Consider the following 24196-nt stretch of genomic DNA (forward strand, 5'->3'; position numbering starts at 1 on the left):
TTGAAAGTCATGATAACTCCAGGAAGAGGTGACTTTAAGTAAAGGAGGTATGGATTCAGCAGCTGCTCTTTTTCTCCATCGGCCTCTCCATGTTTGTGCATTTGCAGTCTGTAATTGAGCTTCTACTTCAGCGCATTTTCACTTCCTCGTCTCTTCAAATACTCCATATTGCTGCTTTTCTCCCTTCCGTCTTGTTTAAATTCATTCACAGCATCATGCCCAATAATGGGATTCAACCCAAAATAGCTCCATTACATAAGTGATCCTTTTTGGAGAGCGACAGCCTTCTCAGTAAACAAAAAGTGTCGACTCAAACTTGGCTTCCACACCAGTGGACGAAGTCAAATTCTGTGTAATTTTAGCAGGAATAGCTACGTCAGAGAAACAGTTTGGTAGCAATGAGTAATTGGGAAGTACTGCCAAATGACCCATCGCGGGCCTCTTTCTCTGAGAATGTAATACGCGAGGGGAATATACAATGCACCAATGACCCACAGAGAAAATGTTAGGACAGGATGAACAGTCAGACCATTACAGCTGTCTTCTCTGCAGGTTCTCCTGTATAAAAAAACATACATCTAAGGTGTCAGACTCATTCAATCACTTTCTGTAAATCTTTTATATTTTGTTTTTCCTTCCAGCAGTGCCGCAAAAAAAACCTTCAGCACCAAAAAGTCAAAACTCCTTTAGTTTTTGTGTATCTATGTGCATTTTTCTCTGACAACGGCTCCTCTGTGTCTGAACTTATGTTGTTCTTTAAAAACACCTGTGCAGTTGTGTGTGCGAGCCTTCATTTGTGTGCTTGTTCCGGAAGCTCGTCTGACAGGATATGAAGCCAGAAATGCCGCGATCGCACATTGTTGACAATGACACCGCTGCGGCTTACACAACAACACCAGAGAAATGTATTGAAAAACAGGAGGAGAAATGCACCCGGCATGTTGTTGTGTCACAAAGATTTGAATAGCAAAGGTGTTGGATGTTTATTAACATTTGTGGGGTCAGCTGTTTGATTTCCATCACAAACTACAAATACTTTTACACTACTAACTACTAAACGCCCATATGTTTTTTCACTTATGCTGCATGTATGAACTTGATACCCAAACAAATAAAGAAAAAAATAACTCAAGTTTGTGTCCAAGGAAAATTAAACTATTCCACTTTCTTTATGTGGTTCAGCAAATGTGGAGTGACGCCATTTTATTTATGTAGTGAGACAGCATCTTACCCAGATTCTCGGGGGAATTTAACTTTGAATGAACAGAAAGATTTTGAGCAGAAGCAAAAATCTTGTTGGGCATATTGTTCCTGATGAAGATGCGATTGGTCATGAAGGGTTTCTTATATGCGGTAAATATTTTTTTGGTTATCTTTGTTGCAGGTTGTATGTGGCTTTCACGAGGTAGTCACAGCTGCCTGCAATTATCTTATTGGTTTAATTTTTTAAGAAAGCTTCTTTTCTGTTGTTGAAGCGTCTTTTGTGCGTGGACTTTATGTTGGGTTTGATTAAAACTTTGAAATTATCTGTCCTGTTCAAATCGTCCTGCTCCTTTATTTCTCCTTACGTTGCATTTTCCCTGAGGAAATCCATTGTTTTTCAATTAGAAACTCCAAAATGTTCCATTTTAAAATTATTTCAATTTTCAATCCAATTTCAGTTTTCATATAGATTCCATGTTGTTTTTTTGTGGTTTACCAAAACACGCCACACATCTGCTCCTGATCAAGCCCCAAATTTTGGAAACCTTTGTGGCCCACCTGCAAAGAATTCTGGGAAATTTCTAGAATGCTGGATTTTATAATTGTAGATTACAGTGCATTATATAGTAAGTAGGTAAAAGAATTCAGACATGCCCAGGGTCTTCAAATTCGGACGCCACTTCCACTCGATGACTCGAGTTGCCGGTCATCTATGTTAACGCATAGCTGCCACCGCTCAAAAAATTGCAACATCGACTCATGTGAACTTCTTTAAACTCACATGAAGAAATGCGCTTCTCCTCCGCCACACAGACCACCCTCATGGTGGAGACCGCCAAGAGGGTTTCCCCTTAAAAAAACTATTCTGGACCCCCAAATGCCCCTATAATTTGAAAGAAAGGGGAATAATTCTGATTTGGTCATCGATTTCCTGCATTTCTTGTTTGTCTTTTAAAGGCGAAAAATCAAGGTGAAGCTAAAGAACAATAGAGAGTACAAGCTGTGAGGAAATAATTGTGACTGTAACTCTGGACACCAAACACACAACCTCTGGCAGCTGGAGAAGATGTTATTGGCTTTTTTTATGAGTCTTTCTTTTATTTAAAAGCTTGATACTTTTACCCTTAAAACTCTATATCAGTGAAACCATAAAAAGCTTACCAGCGCTTTTAAAAACTGTCAGCTGAATTTCATGTGTGAACTTGCAACAAAAGCTGTTTTTAATTCTTGAATTGTAGTAGATTCTGTTTCAGGTGTGCTGCTGTGACTGAGCTGATGATGCTTGATAGGCCATTTTTCCATTTTTGTTGTGGTAGTTTATCTGTTGTCTTTTGCTTTTATGAAAACAGCACATTAGATCAGAAAGGCTGGATGGAAGCCATTGCATTTTGTGTCAGTCTACTGTTATCGTGATTTCTGCATTTTTGTCCCCTTTAAACATGAGTGGTTACTTCACTCAGAATGCCTATTGTCAGTTTATGTGCAGTGTGTGTGTGTGTTTGTATGCAGCTGTGTGTTTTGTCTGCAGGTTTTTCATGCATCAGAGCTGGTGGCGCCTCCTGGGGTCTTTGCTCCATAGAGCAAAGTGACAGACCCCAATGCCAGCAGCAGTGAGCAGATGGCCGAGAGTGTTAGCATGCTTACAGTGTGCGAGGGGTCAGAGGAGGCTGTTTATCCAATCAGGAGACAGCATTCATCCAAATGATCACCCTGACCTGTTCCCTCAATGCTCAAACTGTGATGTACAACCATAAATCGTGACCCCTGTGTGTTTTACAATGTTCCAAGCCACAATCATGTCAACTGTACCATGACTTTACAAAAATGTGTTTTTTTTTTCTAAGTGCTCTTTTAAACCTGAGCAATAATTTAAAGACTTTAATCAATGGTAGATATCTAATATAGATAAAAATAAGCTTAAATTTGCATTTCTGAGTGTTTTCTGATTCAAATCGTTGTGAATCAGGAGTAGACACAAAAATGTTGTTTGAGAAAGTTTGTAGGTGCGACGTAGAACCTACAACGGAAGGCCTCAGGCTCCCTGATCTCCTCTAATCTCATGCATCCTCTTGTAAACAACTAGATGTATATCTCATTTTGTTTTCATGGCCTCTGGCTCAAAACTGCACAGCTAGAGAGCTCTGATATTGCTTGTTGCAGCTGTAATGTTTGGTTGGGGGTGTGAGGGGCTGTAAGCTAGCGGGTTAAAGTGTCATTGAGTGCGTGACTCTGCACCGATGGTCCCACCCACCACAACTACATCACTCCCAGTGCCACAAGAATGCCCAGAATTTTAAAAGTCACAAACTGACTCAAACAACACAAAAAAACAAAAAAAAATGGTAAAAGTGACATCATAATTAAAAGACCACCGGGGAAACTCTTAAGATACATCAAAAGAGGATCAGAGTGAGTCATAAACTACAAACACGATTTTTTTAGATGTATATTAAGTCTAGGCTTACAGTTAATTTGTGCTCTGAGGGTTTATATTGCTAAAAACTCAACATAAAAAGTCCTAAATATCTTTTTTCCTGAAGTCACTTTATATCCTCTTAGGATTAAGTTTTGTTTTTTGTTTTTTTGTCAACATCAAAACAAACAAAAGTACAAGTCGAAGAAGCCACAAGTTGTCAAAGTACTTACAGTTTGCAGAAATTGCTTTGCGTCAAAGTGATCCGTTTAACCCAGTTTTAACCTGTGGGAGAAAGAAAGATGCTGCCACATGTTTTGCTGTCATTTACGGTGAGTGTGAGGAGATTTAAAAAAAAAAAAAAAAAAGGAATAGCTGTCACAGATGATAAACTCAATGTGACAACTTGAAAATGATAAAACACCTGCTCTCCAAGCAGGTTGTGAACCCTCATAAACCAGGAATGAAACCTGCAATCTACAGGCAGGGCAATAAAGTCAGCATCAATAAGCACAAAAAAGGAAATGGAATATATCTGTATATTGAAATGAAGTGTTTACACCACTTAGATTTGTGAACCAATAAAAATGAAACAAAAATAATAAACCTTAGCTCATGATCCTAAAGGGTTAAGTTTCCATTCTTTGTTTTACTTTATTTTTTATTTAGCTTCTTAAACACATTATTAGACATTTTTTTTAAGTTTATTTGTCTTTTTTTTATCTTTCTTGCCAAAAATGCTTTATTTTGTGAGGAAAACAATGCAGTTTTTTTCTGTGCTCTCCCTCCAACCCCTATGTATATATTTCACCCTGACACTTTCCCTAATGAGCTGATTCCCTCTCTAGGAAACTTTGAGGGTGTTTTGGGCTCTTTTTGTCTTTGCCGTGCAGATATAAATCTGCAGACTGGAAGCCAGTGTTCCTTTTGATGAATGCAGTCGTTTGCTTGTTGCTCTCATCCTGCTGCTCTTGTCTGTCTCCCCAACTGCTCAGTTGAAGGTGATAAATGTGGAAGTGTGTGCTGGTGCTCCAAACCCAAAAGGAGGAAGATTCACCTGGAGATAAGCAGCAGGCTGAGATATAAAAAAAAAAAGAGCATCTTTTTTGTTTTATGAGATCGTGACATTTCAAACCATAGTTACTCTGACAGAGTGATGTCTGGATCAATATTTCATCCTTTCTCATTCAGCTCTTGCAGACTCCTCTGCAGAGCTCTTTCATCTTCACAGCCCTTTTGCTGGGGTCAATTTTCCCTTCCTCACTCCTGTGGAGGACTCCTGAAATTTCCCGTACTCCTGTGTGATAACAGCCGCAGCAGCGCAGTCGTCTGACTGGCCTGAAAGTTGCTGGAAATGGCTGGAACTGCGGCTCCATCAGCGTTCCTCGTGCACTCTCCCGATTATTAGATTTTTGTCGGGCGAAAATGATTTCAGGATGAGCTCGGTGAAGTGCATATTGACCGGCAGGACGTGGACCTTCGATAGAGGAAACACAAGAAAACAGACAGATTGCTGGAGTCTCCCTGCAGCAGCTCAGTCTGCTGCAGGGTAAGGCGCCTGTTTGGCTCTAAGCATAGGGAAAGCAGTTTACCCCACTAAGCTGGGCCAATAGACAAATGATTTCAACAGTTTGCTCTAATTTAAAAAAAAAAGGTCTCACTTGATGTTGAATCTGGAGCGGTTCAGCATATGTGCGACTCTCACATGTGACGAGGTGACTGAAGCCCTATTTCCTGTCTTTGCCACAGTCTGCTGAGCACAGCTGTTGCCGTCACTTCGCCTGCTACTATACTTTCCCAGATAATGCTTCATTGCAGCTTCACAGCGTTTTGTACATGCTGTGCCGACATCAATATCCTGCTCTAAACTGCTCTCTTAGGATTAGTGATAAATTGTTTTGCACCATTACACAGTTTAGCAGTATTTCGGATAAATCTAATCTAAGCATCAGACTTCCAGTTCCTGCAGTGATCACAGGAACACCTGATTTACGTGTGAAACATTGAAACATTTTGAAAGGCTGTAGAATACTAAGAACATTTACTATATCATATTAAACTATTAGATCTAGAATCAAATTAAATTTTTTTTTTTTTTTTAATCAAGAAGACTCTCTGATCATTTTCAGGTCTGCTGGTCCTAAAAATATTAGTATTCATAATAACTCATGAGCTACAAAAAACAAAAAAAATATTTACAAACTGTATTATGGGAGAAAAAATTGACATTTTATCTTTGATCCAATGTTGAAAAAAAGAAGAAAACACGTGTTTTGGTTGGCTGGTTAATTACAATTTATTGGTTTAATGATTGTAATAAATGAACTTAAGATAAGAAGGGAAAAATCAGAGTTGCATGGAAAAGTGAATTCATAATTCCCTTAAAAAAACAAACAACTTTTCTAAAATATAGATTCAGGACCCAATGTTTAATTGATTTCAAGTCTTTATTTTTACATAAATTTGCTCATAAAACCCATAAATACAAAATATTAAACAATTTGAATATCGTGGAGAAATCACCATTAAATTCTCAGTTTTTTCAAGAAGATAATTATAGAGATTATTAAATCAAATCAATTAAAATTGAGTCTTTTCAAAATATGTCCATCTTTTCAACAGTATGGGCAGGGGTCAGGTCCTGCTGAAAGATAAAATCTGCATCTCCATCCAAATCTTCAGCTATAGGAATCATGAAGTCCTTTAATACATTCTGGTAGACTTCTGCAGGAATTCTGGATTGAAGAAGTTTACCAACACCAGTGCTGGACACAGCAGCCCAAATCATGACTGACTGTATAATTTTACATCAGTTCTGCTCCTCACCGGTCTTCCTCTAAACGCTTTGAACGTTGATTCCCAAATGACAGACACACTTCACTTTCATCAGAAAACAGGACCCTGGACCAAAACGGTCCAGAACTTCCTCTCTTTGGCCAGGTTGAGTCATTCCCTCCATGGGTCCAGGCTCAGAAGGTGCTTGACCCGAGGAACCCGACAGTCGTAGCCGATCTCCCAAATGCGTCTGAATGTGATGGTTTTTGAAGCTGTTCCTCTTCCTTATTCTGCTCTTTCTGGATGTTTACAGGTTCTTGAAAATGTTTGAATCTTCTCCTGCTAGATTTTGTCCTTCCATTAGACTTTCTGTTGATCTGCTTGAACGCAACAGCCAGCCTTAGATATGAACTTTAGTCGCTTACCCAGACTATGGAGAGGATCAATGACGGTCTTCTTGCTAATTGTCACATTTGAAGTCTTCCCCAATCCCCATATTGAACTAAACTTAGTCAATTGATCCAAACTGAACCAATTTAAAGACATCTGGAGAGTTTTTGTTTGAGTTTAGTAGATAAGTTGGTGAAACTCTGCTTGAAACCTTCATGCTGTGCAAAATTTGGACAGATTTTTCCACTTATTTAAAATCCTGTTTTTGTTGGTTTTATGAGCTTGAATCCCAATTTATGCAAAACTAAATCCATTTGAAATCAATTCAACAGTGTGCCATAAATCTATTTTCTATAAAAGTTTATGTTTTTAAATGGAATTGTGGAAATCAAAACACTTTTTTGATTTTCTACTTTTTGGAAAGGGCCGGTGTATAAAAACAGACCCAAAATAACGAATAAACTACGGTCAGTGAAAACGAGATCAGGACCTCATGCTGTAAATGGAATCTTAGTTTCCTCTGCAAAAATGTCACAGAAGTATTGAGATAAAAAACCTGTCAGACCCCCGCCTCTATTGAGAGAAGGTTCCTCCAATTCGACATGGCTTTCTTGACTCCACTTTCAGAAACCCTCTCTGTTCAAAAAGTGCACTTTATTATCTTCAAGGGGGTGTTCACTGTCCTTCAGGTGCAAGTGAATTTCTGAGTTCTGGCCTGATGCGGCTCTTCTTTGCTGAGGCTTCCTTTTGTGCTGCGGTCGAGAACTATTGAGGAGCCAAAAAGTTTGTGCAGAAATCGACAACAGAACCTAGAAGTGACACGTTAACAGGAAGAGAATATAATAAAGGATGTAGGATTTCAAAATAAAAGAAGAAAATAAAATGTAACAAATAAAAACAATTTTAAATATTAAAGTAATTGTTTTTTATGAATACCACATAAAAATCAGGTCAGTTCATCAAGTGACCATAACGGACTTGTAATACAAGCAAGTCAGTTCCTAATCACTTTAATGGAAAATAGTTTATTTTAAAAACAAAAAATAACTTTTTAAAAAGTTTGTTACTGTGGTTAGTTTGTAAATTCATGACTGTTATAACGTGGCTACATTTTTATTATTATCCTTTTATTTTGACCGTTTGTGAAGTGAAACTGTCAAATGCTCACTGTTGGAACCATTTTAACACCTTTCACACTTGATTCTATTTTCTGAAACTTTAAGGTTCAATGATCTGACGAACGTCTGACACTTTCGATTATTGATAAAATCCTCAGATTTGAGATTTTTTTCAAATTATTTTCACACAGAAGTATTTTATGTTTCTTTGTGTTCAAAAAACAAACCAAATTGTACTTTTTGAACGATATATTTAATCAAAAATATATCTTTATGATTTCATTTGACAGATGGATTGCTTCAGAATTATTTTAGACAAGTCACCCTATTAGACATCAATGATATAAGTGCAAGAATAATAATTATAAAAAATATATTTAATCTCTTAAAATTAGTTACAGATTCACACAGATATTTCTTTTTAGTTTTTAATTTTGTCACTTTCCGTCTATTTCCCAACAGTATTTCAGAAAAAAAAAAGATAAAGATCCTCCACATTGATTTTCTGTTACTTTGTTTCCAAAAATAGTACTGCGAGTCCCCTTTGTGAGCTCCTCTGTTCTAGACGAGCAGGCAGTCGGGGTCAGGCTGTAGGCTGGGAATGGAGCTGAAGGAAGCCGACAGCGAAGGAGTCTGTGAGAGCCTCGCATGACAGTGGGTCCCAGACAAGGAGGCCAAACAAACAATGAGCCCCAGAATGAAGCAGAGCTGCAGCCTGAGCCTGCAGAGAAAATAGAAAGAGATGAAGGAGAGGGCTCAGGAATAAGATGACACGGCATGCAGAGGCTTCTGGAGAGGCTAATGAGTTTGGCCAGGTTCCCATGGAACGTCTAACCTCACACAGAGAGGGGGAGCTTCTCTAGTTTTCCTTTTTTTTTTTTGCTACAAGAGTTTTTCTACAATCTAATAAGAGATGGCTATAGATGCTGCAGAAGAGAAACAATCACTGCTGTCGTTGATTTGGGCTCGAGGATGCAAAGATGTGGAGCTGCAATGAAGAGAGATGAAGAGGCATTAGTAATATTGACCATATTCACTGATCAATATCCATTTATGCTCACATTATTGGTGTCTCTTGGTGATGTAGCTTCTGTCTCACCATTATTTTCTACTATCTCCTGCTCTTATCCTTTCTAATACAGAGGGTCTGTACCAGTTGGGGGGTCCGCACTGTCCTCCTCAGAGCAGCATAGAAGGGATGGAAGGTTCAGAGGTAGGAGATTGGTTGTTTCTTTTTCTAATTCTATCACAAAGTGTTTATTTTTTTCCCTGCTTGAAAATAATGTGTGTTCTTGTGCAGAGAAAGTGTAAGACGCACGTGCTGCTGCTCGTGGTGCACGGAGGGAACATCCTGGACACAGCAGGCGGAGACCCCAGCACAAAAGCGCGTGACGTGGCCACGTTGGCCTCGGTGCTGGAGAAGGTGACTCGGGCGCACTTCCAGGCTGCTGCAGAGCATGTAATGATCAAGCTCGTGCCATGTCCAGCCGTGTGCTCTGAAGCTTTCTCCCTGGTGTCCAAGTAAGTGTTGTTGCCAAAGCACGCATGCTGACCTCGTTGTCACGTCCTCAATGCTGAGTAAAATCGAGATGCATTTGGAAATATGATTGATTTACAAAGCATAAAACACAATAAAAAGCATAAAAACACACCCGATTATTTTCTTTAGTCTTTTACTATATGATGTAAGTCATAATGACAAATTTTTTCCTTATCTTATCATATTTTTTAGAGTTTGATATGTTTAAGGCTGAAGATATTACCTTGGACTACAACTGTCATATTTGATAATGGAATCTCACTTTTGCCTTTTTACAGATTGAATAAGAAACAGTGGGAAATGCTGACATTTGCCAGCTTTGATGTACAACTTAATCTTGGTTAAAATCTTTCCACACAAACAGAGCACAGAGGAAAGTAGTGGAGTCTGGTAAAGTAGGGGCTGCTTGTATCATTCCTTAAGCGGTATGGCAAGCAAAAGGGGTCAATAATCGCCAGGAAAAGCGCAGCAAAAAAACTACATATTGGCCATGAAAAATACCACTTTTTTACTTTTTTTGCACGTTTTAAAAGTTACTTGTAAATTACACCGTCTTGTGTTGTCCCAAAACGGGCATAAAAAGCGTCGTTTTGTCAAGTAGAAACTATGTGTCGAACGCTGTGTTTTAGTGCGATCTAAACTGTGTTGAAAGCAAAGTTTTAGTGTTGTTTTAACGTTGTTCTGTGAGTCAAAGGCAGCATTTTAGCACATTAAAAACCACGTGTGGAAAGCAGGGTTCTGTTGTGTCACATATATGCATCGGAAGCAGCGTTTTAGTGCGTTCAAAGCGCGCACCAAAAGCCTTGTTTTAGCACATTCAAAACTGTGTGTCGAATGGAGCATTTTAGCGGGTTTAGAACCAATAGTCAAAAGCAACATTTTAACATGTTTTCAAAACTGCACTTCAAAAACGTTGTTGTGCTTGAATAAAAAACATATTTTTATTGTCTACATAGTCCATAGCAGGCATGTGATGTACGTTCAAGGATATGCTAACTGAGCATTCTTAAACACGGTTTAGAGATACGGTGTTCACATCTGACTGTTGCTACCTGATACCTGTACTTGTACTTAGAGTTGTTAGAGGCTTGGTGCAAAATGTCAAATAAGGGTCGGATATTTGTGATCTGCTCCTAAAATTTTGAGTATTAATATTCGCGATGTCCAAGATCGCTGCATTGTCACCTTTATAAATATAGTGGAGTGTAGTAAAAATTAAATTTCGGGAACAATATCGCTCTGAAATGCAGAACTATGCTGGATTCTGGGCTTGTAAACTAAAAAAAAGCCAATGTAGCACCACTGTAATAGTTTAAATGGGAAATAAACTAGATTTGCAAGCATAATTTCATTTGAAACATTTCTTTTTCTTAAAAATAATCTTATAATTATTTTTTAGTTTATTTTTTTGCCTCAACATACAGTCATAAACTCTCGATTTGAGCTGTTTTACTTAGGATTTAAAACATTCTGTTTTCTGGTCTCCTTTAGTTTAGCTCTAACATCCTTTAAACAATCCTATTAATGATGGGAACGCGACTATAGAGTGACCCTCAGAGGTACTTCAGGATCTCCAAGGAGCCTATAACTCTTGGAAAACCCTTAAAACCATTTGGTCAGAGCATTCCTTTTAAATAATGAGACAATTAAAGGGAGGAACTCTGAGAAAGGTAAGTATTTGTAAAATTTATAATAACTTAGCTGTTATTATGATCCAAAAATACATTTACGTGGGAGTTCTTCGGCTTACTTCAGTTTTCGGATGCTGCCAAAATGAAGGACTCAAGAGTCAGAGGTTCAAAGCACGTCAGAGTAATGGAGCGCCATTTCTGAAAATATAATCATCTTTAAAAAAATCCATTTAACTGCTGTTGTTGATGCGTAATGTTGAAGACAACTGAATATACACATTTTATTTTATTTTTTGAATTATATTTAAACACATGACAGTAAATTAGGACAGTTCCAACACACTGGATAGAAATCACAGCAGGAAGTGCTGATGTTTTACAAACTGGAATCAGTGATGTGAACTCTTGTTGACTCTACAAAGCTGGATTGAACAAATCAGCATGAATAGCACAGCCTTGTTGATCTAAGTGGGCTTTTTTTTTAACTTAAAGTTTGATTATGAAACTTGTTTCACCTTTACCAAACAACAGCTTTAAAATTCTCATCTTGAAAGTGTCTGTTTTAACTGTAGAGTGCATCTGCATACAGCCGTGTCACCTGGAGGTTTCAGGTGACAACTCACAGGAGTTGTAATTACGACTTCTACAGTTTGCTGTGATGGTGTTAGAGGTGGTGCAGCAGCACTGAAAGGTGAAAGTGGTAAAATAAGTCGTTCTTGCTGGATTCTATTTATATGTTTAGTTGATTTTGTGTGTGACAAAAAAGGATTTTAGCTTCTTTTCAGTTCACACAGATCACTTTTTATATACAAATACATTTTAAAATAATGTAAATTCTAAAGGGCTTATTATCAAATTCAGGCTCCTCCACCTAGTATATCAGAAACTATGTTTCTATAATGGTAACTGACTGAAATTTAAACCTATAAAGTAGTAAAATATGTAAGAAAACTAGAATGTTATCTAGTTTAGCTGAGTAGACCTCATATTAGGAACAACAGTTGAATTTGACATTAGCATCATGTGATAAAATACATATTTTCTTATCTGATTGTATTTGCTGAAACTCACATTAAGTAAGCGAGAGCAAACATTGGCAGATATATTTTAAAATAAGGATTTAAAAAAAAATCATAATTTTATGGAAAATAATACCACCTAAAACCAAATTTATCTATTTTAACTGCCAGAAATCTGCCATTTTTCATTTATCACTTGTTAACACTTCAGAAAATCCTGCAGACACCCTGTTGCAACAATCAAGTGGTGAATCCACCTAATTTAGCAAAACTATGACAGAATTCCAATGTGAGGTTAGGGCATTATAGTTTAAAATTTAGAAAAGAGTGTGATCTTTGAAAGAAAGTGTTTTTTAGAAGCTACCTTTAATGATGTACAATAAATAAACCTAGTGGATACAAACCCACAATAAAAAAAAAACATTTTACACACTGTAAATGCAGTCAGGTTTAATTGACCTGCGTTTGTATTTGCATGAATTTCATTAGAGATATGTGGGCGAGAAATTGTGCTGAATCAAATTTCATATTGTCTTCAGTTATAATTGTCTGGATTTAAACTTTAATGCGTTTGTCCTCCAAGTTACACAACAGAATGCCACATAAATAATGATTCCAAACTATTTTTTTTGGCCCTAAATAACTTGAGATTGACAGCTGCAGTCTTTTTAACAAAGTCTATTTTAACAGAGCAGTGAATGTCCGAGAAAGCCACTCTGACTAAATAATAAACTCGACAATCTGAGCTAGATTTCACAACTTGTAGCAATTCTAATTGAAATCGTGATCCATTTTAACATTTAAAGATGATTTAAGGGGCTTTTGCTGCAGTGTGTCATTAATGGCACTCGTGGGAGGACATTACAGTTTGTCTGATGTCAGATCAGATATTCATTATGTTGAATATTTAAACTGTAGTTATGTGGGGACATCAGACATGTAGTGTTGTGTAAAAAAAAATGTGTTTTGGGTGTTTTTAACATATTCTTTTAACATTTCCCCATGATGGAGGAAAAGTATAAAGAAAATGTATTCATTCAAATCATTGTGAATCAGTGAGGAGATGCAAAAATGCTTCCTGAAAACTGCATGTTTGCCTGATGTGGTGTTATTAAAACAAGGTGATGAACACACTTTAAGAACTAGTTTAGTCTTACTATGCTATAAAAAAATAAAAAAAAAAAAAACCTTATGAAAGTCTCTTACTACCCTGAAAACCTAATGCGGCTCAGGCTTGAGGCTCTGAAGGTTAATTAGGGAAGTGCATCGACCAAACCCCCCCATTCCTGAGGCATGGGTCATGAGTGCAACGATCTTTTTGGCTTATTACCTGCTGTCTCTTCTTTACTCAAGTTTCATTCACAGGAAAGGGAAAGTAATTAATAGCTCGAAGGTAGTGCCCTTGTGATAAAACTATTAGATAACTTCCTTTGTTTTAAATTATACATCCCCTCTATGAAGAAAAAAAAAATCCAGGTTTTATAGTAAAACTGTCAGGAGTCAGAATTTAGAAAATCAAAGATTTTTCCTTTTTTTTTGTCTTTACAAAGAGCTTATTTTTACATAACCAACAATGTCATTTCAGATTTGATGTTACTTGTCCCTTTGGTCACCCATTTTATCTCTGACACCATCAATTAGTTTTCCAATTATATGCAAAGGGTGTTTTTGTCTGAAATGCCACTAATCGCCTCGGCTGACAGACTGCATTTGCGAGTCAAGATGAAGCCTCGGTCTGCTGTGTGATTGCTGCTAGCATGAGAGAGGAAGTGACTAAAAACAAGACGGGCGTAAAGAGATTTGTGTGGTGTGACCACTCAGCAGTTTGACGTTTGCTTGGCTTTTAGCACATCCACAGATTAAATATTCAAAACAACAAGCTCCCCCTGGACTGAGTTGCTGACGTATGTCTTGATTTTCTCTTTCTGGTAAACACATGCAGACACACATGCAGAGAAGTCCCCCAGTCTTCACACACTAATGATGGAAAATGCATGAGTTTCTGCGACTCCTCAGACTTCTGTTTTGCTAATGTTGTGAGTTAAAGTCCCACTTTAATCATCTTTTGATCTATTTTTAAAAGCATTTCCAGTGGTCTTTTAATTATGATTTTATGTTTTTTAGCCAACATTTAAAACTTAAACCTAAGACATAGTTTATCAGGAGTTTATCAGAAATTCCCCTCTGAGTTGTGGGTGGGGCTTGTGCTGCACAGTAAGCCTTCACTTATTTCCCATCATCCATTTGTTTGCACTCTCTTCCTTCACCTTACAGTCCCTTACCTATCATTAGCAGCACAACAAAAATACTGAGCAATGTTACAGTTTTGAGCCAGATGTCAGCTTGGAACAAGGAAGACGTACTTGAGTCTATTTGTCTACAAGTGGAGGCATCAGAATAGAGCAGAGCAGGGAGCTGCTACCACCGGTCACTGCTACAGGCTTTTATTCCTGAATGCTTTTTTTTTTTTTTATCTACTCCCGATTCCCAATTGGAATCCCCAGAAATGCAATTTTTAGCTTAATTGTTTTAATACATGTCCTCCATGAGGAAAAATCTACAAAAACATGTTAAAATTGCCAAAAACATTAATTAGATTGGAATGGATCTTTAAGAAAACCGAACATTTCTTTTAACATAGTGCATTTCGGACACATGAAACTGCTTTGACTATAATAGGACAAGACTACTTCTCCATAATGGAGTAAGTCATTTTATTTTTTTATTTATTTTTAAGAAGACATAAGGGTGGTTGATGTGAGCAAGGAGGATGTAGAGGATTAGGTGGAAGCGGATGCTTTGCTGTAACGCTTCCCTAAGGGTGCAGTCTAAAGGCAAAGGAGATTAGGATTTTTTTTTTTTTTTTTAGCTCATATTTCAAATGTTTAAGAACATTTTTGTCATCTGGGGGAACTCACATAGTAGACCCAATGAAGTTTTAAAAATGTCCTTTGTCTTGCACAATTACCAATGTGAAATGAAACCTAGTTTTTTAAGGTCTAATGTTTGCAATGGAAAAAATAATTGCCATCTGTCTGGTGTATGTACATTCATGGTCCTATTCTGAACTGATCCACATCCAACCCAAAAAAATAACATGTCCCTATTAATTATTTCATTTAAGCTCTTGAGACAGCTGCTCAAAAATTTCAAAATAATTTTCACACAAGGTTTTTTACTACTTTTTTGGAGTGAAATCTGACTTTTTTTTACATTAAAGTCAATGGAAATTGCTTCCGTAGCCTCTAGTGGTGATTTGAGAAACTGCAATATTTGATCCTTCCAGGTTTGTGTCATATTAGAGAGCAAAAGGTGGAGACTTGCTTGTAATGCTGAAGTTATGAGACCCCTGATCTCTTTCCAAAAAAAAAAAAAAAAAAAAAAACCTATAAAGGATATGAACATCTTAACACTCAATGAGCTAACCCTCTAAACATGTAGTCACAAGGGGCCAGTTTAGCAGAATTGACCACTGTGGTACTATAATACAAGTTGATGCAAGGTCTGAAGAGAAAAATATATCAAAAACTGTTATATTGTCCACAAGAATAAATATTTTCTGGTGTGTTTGATAGAATATTATTTTTGTATTTGTTCTATGTCAACAATTAGTACTGTGTAGCTTTCATGTTTTTTGTTTTGTTTTTTAGCCTAAGATTAATGACACTCCTGATTTATTACATTCTCGGTTAATTATTTTTTGTCTGCATTCTAAAAAAAAAAATCTGCATGATGATGAGATCATCTTTGTTTACTGTGAAGCAATCTCCTCTTACAAATCCTCCCAATATGTGCAGTCAGTGGGAACTCGTGCACGCCCACGCATCCGACGCAGAAGGGCATCCTTCACCCACTCTGTTGACAGTGGGATGCTCCAATGACGGACTTCTCATTTGTTTAAACGCCAACATAAACATCTGAGGAAACGAGGAGCTGCAGATGATTTACTCTCATTCTGGGATAACGGATAAACTGAAAAATATCCCACCTTGGAGATGATGTGGCTAAAGCTTTTAGTGCTTAGGAGACCGAATCTCACACAATCACAGACATTTTTACTTATTGCTGCTTTTTAGCATCTAAAGTCCAGTGATCCCGCTCATGGATTGAGTCTGTCTTTATGTTGCCCTGCTTTACTTTTAACGTCTCATCATCGAAATATTTCTGTCTGCTAATGATTCAGAAGACATTTGTATATAAGATTTAAATAAAGACGAGGAAAGTTTCTTTTAAGCAAATTTTGTATAGAGACAATTCAAAGTGCTTTACGTAAAATAAAAATCTTAAATGAGTTATTAATGAAATAAAAATTTGAAGAAAGTTAAACTAAAATATTTTTAAAGTTTGCTTAAATGCAGCTGAGAACAGGGGAGTCTTTAACTTGGATTTAACCCTATGGAACCAATAGGCTTAAACTGTTTATTTTTGAATTTACCTCTGTATTTTCAATTTAACAGGCTTATTTGGTATAATTTTAATCAGCACAACTTCACCTATGTGACACTACCTTTATTTAGTCATTTTTCCATGTTGTATTCACTCACTAGACATAAAATCATGCAAAAACTGAAATTTCATCTGGAAAAATGGCTTTATTTTACTATGGAAACCCCAAAAATGTTTAACAAACTGTTTTTACAATGAAAGTTTTAGATGTAATTTCATAAAAACTACAAGAATGAATTTAGTCAACAAACTAATTAACACATTTTTGAAAATACAAAAAAAAAAAAAAAATTCAGATGAAATTCAGATTTCTTATTTGGGCCACAAATGATCAGTTTCTGTTCATTACAGCCGTCTGATCAAAGTTTGACTTCCGCCTTATTAATCCTGTTTTCAAAAAGATTGTATTGGTTAGGTGTGTAGGTTTGGTTAAAAGTGTTGTAATTATAGTTAAGACATTTTAAAGAGAGCTAAAAAATGATTGGAGTGGGTTTTAAAGTTCTAAAGTCCGAACTGGACTGAAGTGGTCTACTTTTTTGGTTTGTTGTGAGAACCTGTGCCACAGATTTCTGTATAAGTTGCAGTTTCCCTGATTGTTATTCTGTTCTGTAAAAACACTGTTATATTAATTAGTCAGGTCAACATTTAGAGCACGCGGGCAATTATATCTGCCCCCCCAGATCATTTTATTTTATTGTTATTAATGGCCCGATGTTATCTTGCGCTTATTTCTAACTGGTATAATTTTGACAAAACATATTTGTATGAAGAGTAAAATATTGAAAGTTATTTAAGGTTTAAGTTAATTTATTCTGGAATAATATTCCTGTCTGTTTTTAATCATAGTTATGTTAAAAAGTTACGTTTTTCAAGTTTTAAAATGTAGTTTTAGAGAGTTCAATAAATGTTTATCCTGTTCGACCCACAACCTAAGGTGTGTTTTGGATTTTGGCCCCCTGTGTGATTGAGTTTGACACCCCTTATTTAGAGTTTATATATACTTAGATATATATATAAAGCACTGTTGCTCATCCAATTGTAGAAAAGGCTCTTAAGTAATGTTACAGGTAGCAGAGAAATACATGTCTCAGCAAACAGCTGAGTAAAAGTACAATCGTAAAGCGCATCTGTATCTTTAACAAAATCCTCGCCGTTTTACTCCCGCAGGTTTCTATCTCGTTACCACAGCGACTGACCTCAGCTCGGGGAGGCAGGGGCTCATTATTCCGGCCGTTGGTGGCTGGGGACATGCCACTACTTATTCCAGCCCCTTTCTTAAATTAAGAAGAGTCAGTAGAATGCAGCTGCTGTTCATGTTAATTGGGCACGCGCTGAACAGTTCTAAGCCAGTCATTATGAGGCAGGTATAGCAATTAGGTAAAGTATCTGACAGACTTCAGAGTTTCATTCTGCTATTATAAGGCAAAAGGGCGTCAGGGGCAGCATTACAGATTAAATCTCAAGGTTATGCTACGAGAGATGCCGCTGATTGAAGGTTTAATCGGCTCACTCGGCTCGATCTGTTAATGGCTCCCCTTCATCACTACCAAAACTTCTGACCACCTCTCCATAAAGAAATGGGATTATAATTACCGCGCTCTCTGCTGTCATTGAGTAGGCCTGACGGTGTCTCTTGAGAAAATTAATAAAGTAATCACAGGTAAGGAGACTGTACAGCTGGATCTAAACGGAGCCTTTTCTTTGTCTTTTCTTGCGTACATCGGTAAAACCCTGGTCGAGACAAATTACAAGCGTCGTAAAAAATGGCGCCATATAGCCATCTGTTGGGAACAAATGAGTCTTTTCTTATAATAATGAGGGCAGACTCCTGATGGCGATGTTCCATTCTCTCTGCACTTCAAGGGAATTGTCTTTATTTCTATTATGGCAAGAAAGAATCCTCGTCAGTGATTCATTGAAGCCGTTTTTTTTTCTTTTTTTCTTTCAATTCTGGCAGATCTTTACAATTCTGACAAGCATGTGTTACTTGGAATAAAATAGTTTTAAGCAGGCAGTGCTTTATAAAATCCAGACCATGAATCACCATCTGTCAAATTGATTTGCCCAATATTAACAGGGGCTTTTTTGATGATTTTTAGGTTAATTAGAGCTCTCACATTTGACGGTACGTCAACAGTTTGTTAAATTAAATTAAATTCATTAGAAATTTTGATTCTGCACAACCTGTTGCTTACCTCTAAACTGCATCATAAATTGCAGAACCTTTTTTTGGAGTCCTGAGCACAAATGCTTAAACACGATAAAATGCTGTGCACTACCGTGATTGTAAAAACAGTGGCTGCTCTTTGCTAATGACACCAACAAGTGCCTGCATAATTAGGCAATTATGCAGAGCAAATAACAAGAGGCTCACCTGACATTTGTTGAGCGGTGCAGCAGGTGCTGAACCTCGACTCTTGTCCAGTGACTTGTGAGCCTCGCCTAAAGGCAGAGCTGTGTTTAGAATATCAATTATCCCTTTTTTTGTTTTATTAGCAGCATGTTTTTGGAGGTCTTGTTGAACAAGAATACATTTTGGGGAGTTTATGAAACAGCAGCTGTGAACAAGGCTAATAAGACCGAGCAAGGATGATTTCTAAGCCTGGAGTGAACTCCACTTAGATTTAGGAACTTCTCTGCTCTCAAATCTAAAAGCTCACTAAATTAATTCTTATTAAATTAAGAAGTGACCAGATAATTTCTTTTTATTGCACTTTCCCCTGAAATAATACGCTCCCATCTATATTATTTATTTGCTTACTTAGAAAATCTCCTGCAATATCTTCTGTGATAGTGGAAATCATATTTCCTGGAGCAAAAAAACAGACTAATCTGTTTATAAAGTGGCTCTAACCAAGCAAAAAAAAAAGTTTATTAGCTACAAAGAGTGCTTTGAAAGATGAAAACAAACTCTTCAGTGTTTTTTTTTTTTTTGTGCCATCAGAGCATCCTGGATACAAACTCCTTCAGTTTTTGCTCATTAAGGCCAATTAGTACAGTTGAAGACAGCCAGGAATGAAAACACTCAGATGGTGAGTGTGCTTTACAAAGCCTATAGAGGTTCCGCCTTTTTTCACTGATTTAACCAAAGAACTCTCACCATTTTCTCAGTTTTTTATACTTTTTGTTAATGTCTGGCACACATTTAGGTTTCCAGGTTGTTCTTTTTCAGGATGATACAGGTGTGGAAAATCAATGCCGGGCTCAATTTGTCTGGCTGGAAATGAGTCAACTTTTGCGTGGCAAGGCAGCACAGGTATCACCAACACATCTGCATCGGGTTGCTGTGGAAACAAGGTTGGCATGGGTTACTGGTGATGGAGCTTTGATTGGCCATTTAACCAATGACTCTCGTGAGCATAAACTGCAAATTTATCGCAGAAAAGGAGAACATTCAGGCATGTTAAAGCCTAACTTATTGAGGGCTTTTATTTTTCCAGTGTTGCCACTTTACGCTCAGCACAAAATCTGACAGATTGGAAAAGCCAGGGTGGAGCGCTTGTTGAGCGCCTGATTATAGAACAAGCTGCACCTGGCAGGACTTCAGTGTTTCTCCTGCAATGACACACACACCTACATACACACACACGACTACCAACTAAGGTGACCATGAATAGCAGCGCCCTGTGAGAAATGACCACTGATATGACTATAAATTCCACAACTAAATATATTTTTTAAAGATCCATAACATAAAAAAGAAGGAAGTATCAATAAATCCTGCAATTAGTGATAAAGATTACATTTTTTAATGTAATGAAAATAGTGTTTTTGACATCGTCTAGTACAGAGGTCTGCAACCTTTAACAGTAAAACAAAAAAAAAACGTTTGGGCTAGTTTTCTACTGAACAAAACCTAGAATAGAATAGAATAATGTATTATTACAGACTCAAGATCCAAATAACAAGACTATAAAAACAAACAGAAATGTATACATAAAAGGTACAGTAATTATGCCCTCTTTGTCCTCAGCAGTCTTACACAGCTGGGTTTTGTTATTTTAGTTTGGGGTTGGATCTTGGTAGTCTTTGTTTTTGGGCTTTGTTTGTTTGTTTCCGTTACGTAGTTTTGGTTAGGGAGCTGCTAACTTCAACGGTCGACATGGCTGGGTCAGCAGTCTCCATGACTTATTTTAATGTTTGGCCAAAGAGATAAAGGAGCCACATGTGGCTCTGGAGCCGCAGGTTGCAGAACCCCGATCTAGTAGCATTTTCTCATGATGGAGAACATATATAAAATAAGATTTAAACTGTTTTTGAGTATTTCTTTAATCAAATTGTGTTTGATCAGGAGCAGACGAAAACCAGTAGTTTGAAAAAGCTCGAGTTTGTGACGCAGTAACTGCAATGTGTGCAATAATGTCCTTTCTCCACTGCAATTGTGATGCATTCATTTGCACACAAATAGATCCATTAACATCTTAATTTTCCTTGTCTGAGCTGGAATCTGGCTCAAAACTGTTACTGTTTTTTTTTTTTTTTTTGCAACACAAATGTTAGCTTGGGCTTGTGAAGTGCTATAAGCTAGCAGAAGAGATTGTAAACCATGAGTGGGCAAACGTTTTCACTCGTATGGCACAAAGGGTTCTAAGATTTTACAGAAGAAGCAGACAAAGAGCAGATTCATGGAGTGTTTTGGAAATCCACATAATTTAAGAAAGAAATACCATGGAGTCTGGACAAAAACACACCTTAATTTTGATTGGAAACTAATATATTTACTTTAAAATGGAAAACTTTTAAGTTTTATTTAAAAATTGTTTCTCTCATTTTAGTACCAATTGCACCGATGGGTTGAAGTCATTCAGGGAAAAATACAGACTTGGAGAAATGCTGCATTCATATGGAGTTGGAATGATCAGAAAACACATGAGCATCAGAAAAATATCAGATCTTCCAACACTACGTGAATGCAGAATGACTTTCTGCACCCAAATAAAGGTCAAGGTCAACACTAGAATTACATTAAAACATAAATGAGGATTATTTGGTGGGCCAGATTAAATATCTTAATGGCTCCCGGGCCATACTTTGCCACTTTGGCCAACTTCCACGCTAAAAGTCCTGCACACAACTCTGAAGTGAATTTCTAATGAGTTTGTACTTCTCCGCAGAAAATATGTCTTAAAAAGCAACTCAAACGTTTTAATTTTTAGCTAAAAGCTGCATAATTACAATAAAAAGACCCCTTGGAGCAATTTTACAATAGAAAAAATATAGTTGGGAAGAGTAAAGACTATAATTGTAAGACGGTTCAAATAAACACCTTCCTTTTTCTTCTCTTCACAACACTAGTTTAAAGACACTATGACGACATTGCATAAAACAAATTTACGATAGTCTCTAAGTATCTTTTATAACAGGCCAAGGCCTCTGGTCTTGTTTTCCAAGTCTGAGATTTAGTATCTGTTCATTTTCTCCACCATCTCAAGTCACCTTGAAATTCCAGATTAAAGGATAGAAAAAGCTGATGATCCATTTAGATATTTTTTCTTCTGCATAGAGAGGCTTTGACAGCTGTTGCGTGACACATTTCTCTATGAGAGATACTGGATGCTGCTGCCTAGGTCACACTGACAAATAATGAGTGAGACTTTTACTTTTATCTACAAAACAAAAGCTATTTGAGTCTAAGAGTCTGCAGTTGCTGCTTTTCTCCCTTATGTTCTAATTTGTCCTATTCAGCCATTGAGAAAACAGTCTGGACTATTTGTCAGTCTAAAGGTGTTTCGGTTAGAATTGAATTAAATTGGAATTTGTGTATTTTAGAAAAAAAATGTATAAAAGCAAAAGTTAATTAATGGATGTCTATTGATGCCAAACAGCCTGTTGTTCTGGTTCTATTGGACCTGACAGCATTTGGGGTACCACAAGGTTCTATCCTTGGTCCCACTGTTTTTTCTTTATATTTGCTGCCAATTAGTTCTTTCATTTCATGGCATAATGTCTCTTTTCATTGTTATGCCGATGATCTGCAGATATATCTGCCTCTCAGTTTAAGAAAAAAGGAGCACACAGAACATTTTAAGTAAGGGATAATACCCGACGAAGTGTGCGTTATGAGAAATTAACGCACGACGCGGAGGCCTAAACCGTCCACCGCGAAGCGGTGCGTTAATTTCTCATAATGCACTCTTCGGAGGGTATTATCCCGCTTATACCATGGTCTTTACAAAATAAATAAACATTTAATCAATATTTAGTACTTTATTCTTGTTATTTCTTTGGTTTAGCTCATTTTTTCACAAAAAAGCGGACTATTTGATCCGTGATGCGGTTTGTTGTCACGGTGACATGGAACACGGCATGAAGCCTGAAGCCGTTACAGACCTCAGCTGCAGCGGTAAAGTGTCGCTGTTTTGAAAGAAAGACCCGGACAAATTAGGATATTTTTCTTCCTTTTCTGACGTTAAGCCTTCAGTGAGCAGCTAGAACATATTGAGCTTCTGTCTGTGTTTCATTTCACGGCAGGTTCGTTCTTCTGAGCTGCTCTAAAATGAGAAACTCCCTCTTGTGGTGAAACAGAAGACTACACCTTTCATGTCGAGTGCTGTTTTATTAGAAGGAGAATAACCAATTTGTCAATATTAATTTACCTTACAAAAGGAGAGGAATATAAATGCTGGTCGCTACAATAAGTTGAATAAAGCATCAATACAGAGAGAAAGTTCATCCATTACTGCTTGTTTTGTCCAGACGATGAAGGAAAAACGTGTTTTAAAGAAGCCTGCGCAGTGATATCGAACATTTGGTCTGTGTGACCGGAACTTCTTTTTTAGGTGTGCGTTATTACTGTGCATTATCACTTTTTAATGCACACCCAGCAGCCAATCAGAATCGAGTATTCACCCAGACCATGGTATAATGCGACTTAAATCAGTGGTTGAGCCAGAATTTTCTGTTTTTGAATAAGTCAAAATCGGAGAGTATTGATTTTGGTGACAGAAATCTGGGGGTTATCTTTGACAGATGTTTTAAATTTGACAAAAAGATTGACAATGTTTTCAAAATGAGTTTTTACCACTTGTGTCTTTTAGCTAAAGCTTCCCTAAGTAACAGAGTTCTTTAAACAGCTATCATCACCTCCCACGTAGATTATTGCAACTCAATGTACTTTGATGTCAACCAGCGGCCACTCAACCACCCCTAGTTAGTTCAGGATGCAGCAGCACGACTGTTAAGTGGAACATCCAGACGAGCACACGTCACTCCAGTACTCGGGTCACTTCACTGGCTCCTCGTTCACTTTAGAATTCAGTTTAAACTCTTACTGTTTGTTTTTAAAGCTCTTCATGGTCTTCCCCCAGTTTACGTACCTGAGCTTTTAACAGCTATTCAAGAGTTTTAAGGTCTGCCAACCAACATTTGCTCCGTGAGCCCAGGTCAAGACAGAAACACTGAGATGACCGGGATTTTTCCGTTGCCGACCCTCAGTTATGGAATAACATTCCTAAAGAACTGCGTGTGATATATGATCTTAACTGCTTTAAATGTCAATTAAAAGATTACATTTATAGAATGGATTTTAATGTTCAGTAGTCAGTGACATTTCATTTTCTTTTAATTGTCTTTCTGCATTCTTATTTATATTTTATATGTTTTATTGTTAACTGCTTGTTGTAATTTAATGCTGTTTTAAATTTTCTTCTTTAATTTAAAAT

The 24196-nt window shown here is 37.1% G+C and overlaps 1 protein-coding gene across 7 annotated transcripts in view; it reads left to right on the forward strand.

Annotated features, from left to right (window-relative positions):
- pitpnm3 (PITPNM family member 3) overlaps positions 1 to 24196 on the forward strand; it is a 115447-nt gene that overhangs the window by 49476 nt on the left and 41775 nt on the right. For all 7 annotated transcript variants that reach the window (XM_036214886.1, XM_036214885.1, XM_036214887.1 and 4 more), the window contains exons 4-5: positions 9042 to 9112; positions 9200 to 9420. In XM_036214886.1, the coding sequence (XP_036070779.1) occupies positions 9042 to 9112; positions 9200 to 9420 (292 nt within the window). The remainder of the gene's footprint in view (positions 1 to 9041; positions 9113 to 9199; positions 9421 to 24196) is intronic.

Source organism: Oryzias melastigma, linkage group LG13, assembly GCF_002922805.2.
Source record: "Oryzias melastigma strain HK-1 linkage group LG13, ASM292280v2, whole genome shotgun sequence".
NCBI classification, from domain to species: Eukaryota; Metazoa; Chordata; class Actinopteri; order Beloniformes; family Adrianichthyidae; genus Oryzias; species Oryzias melastigma.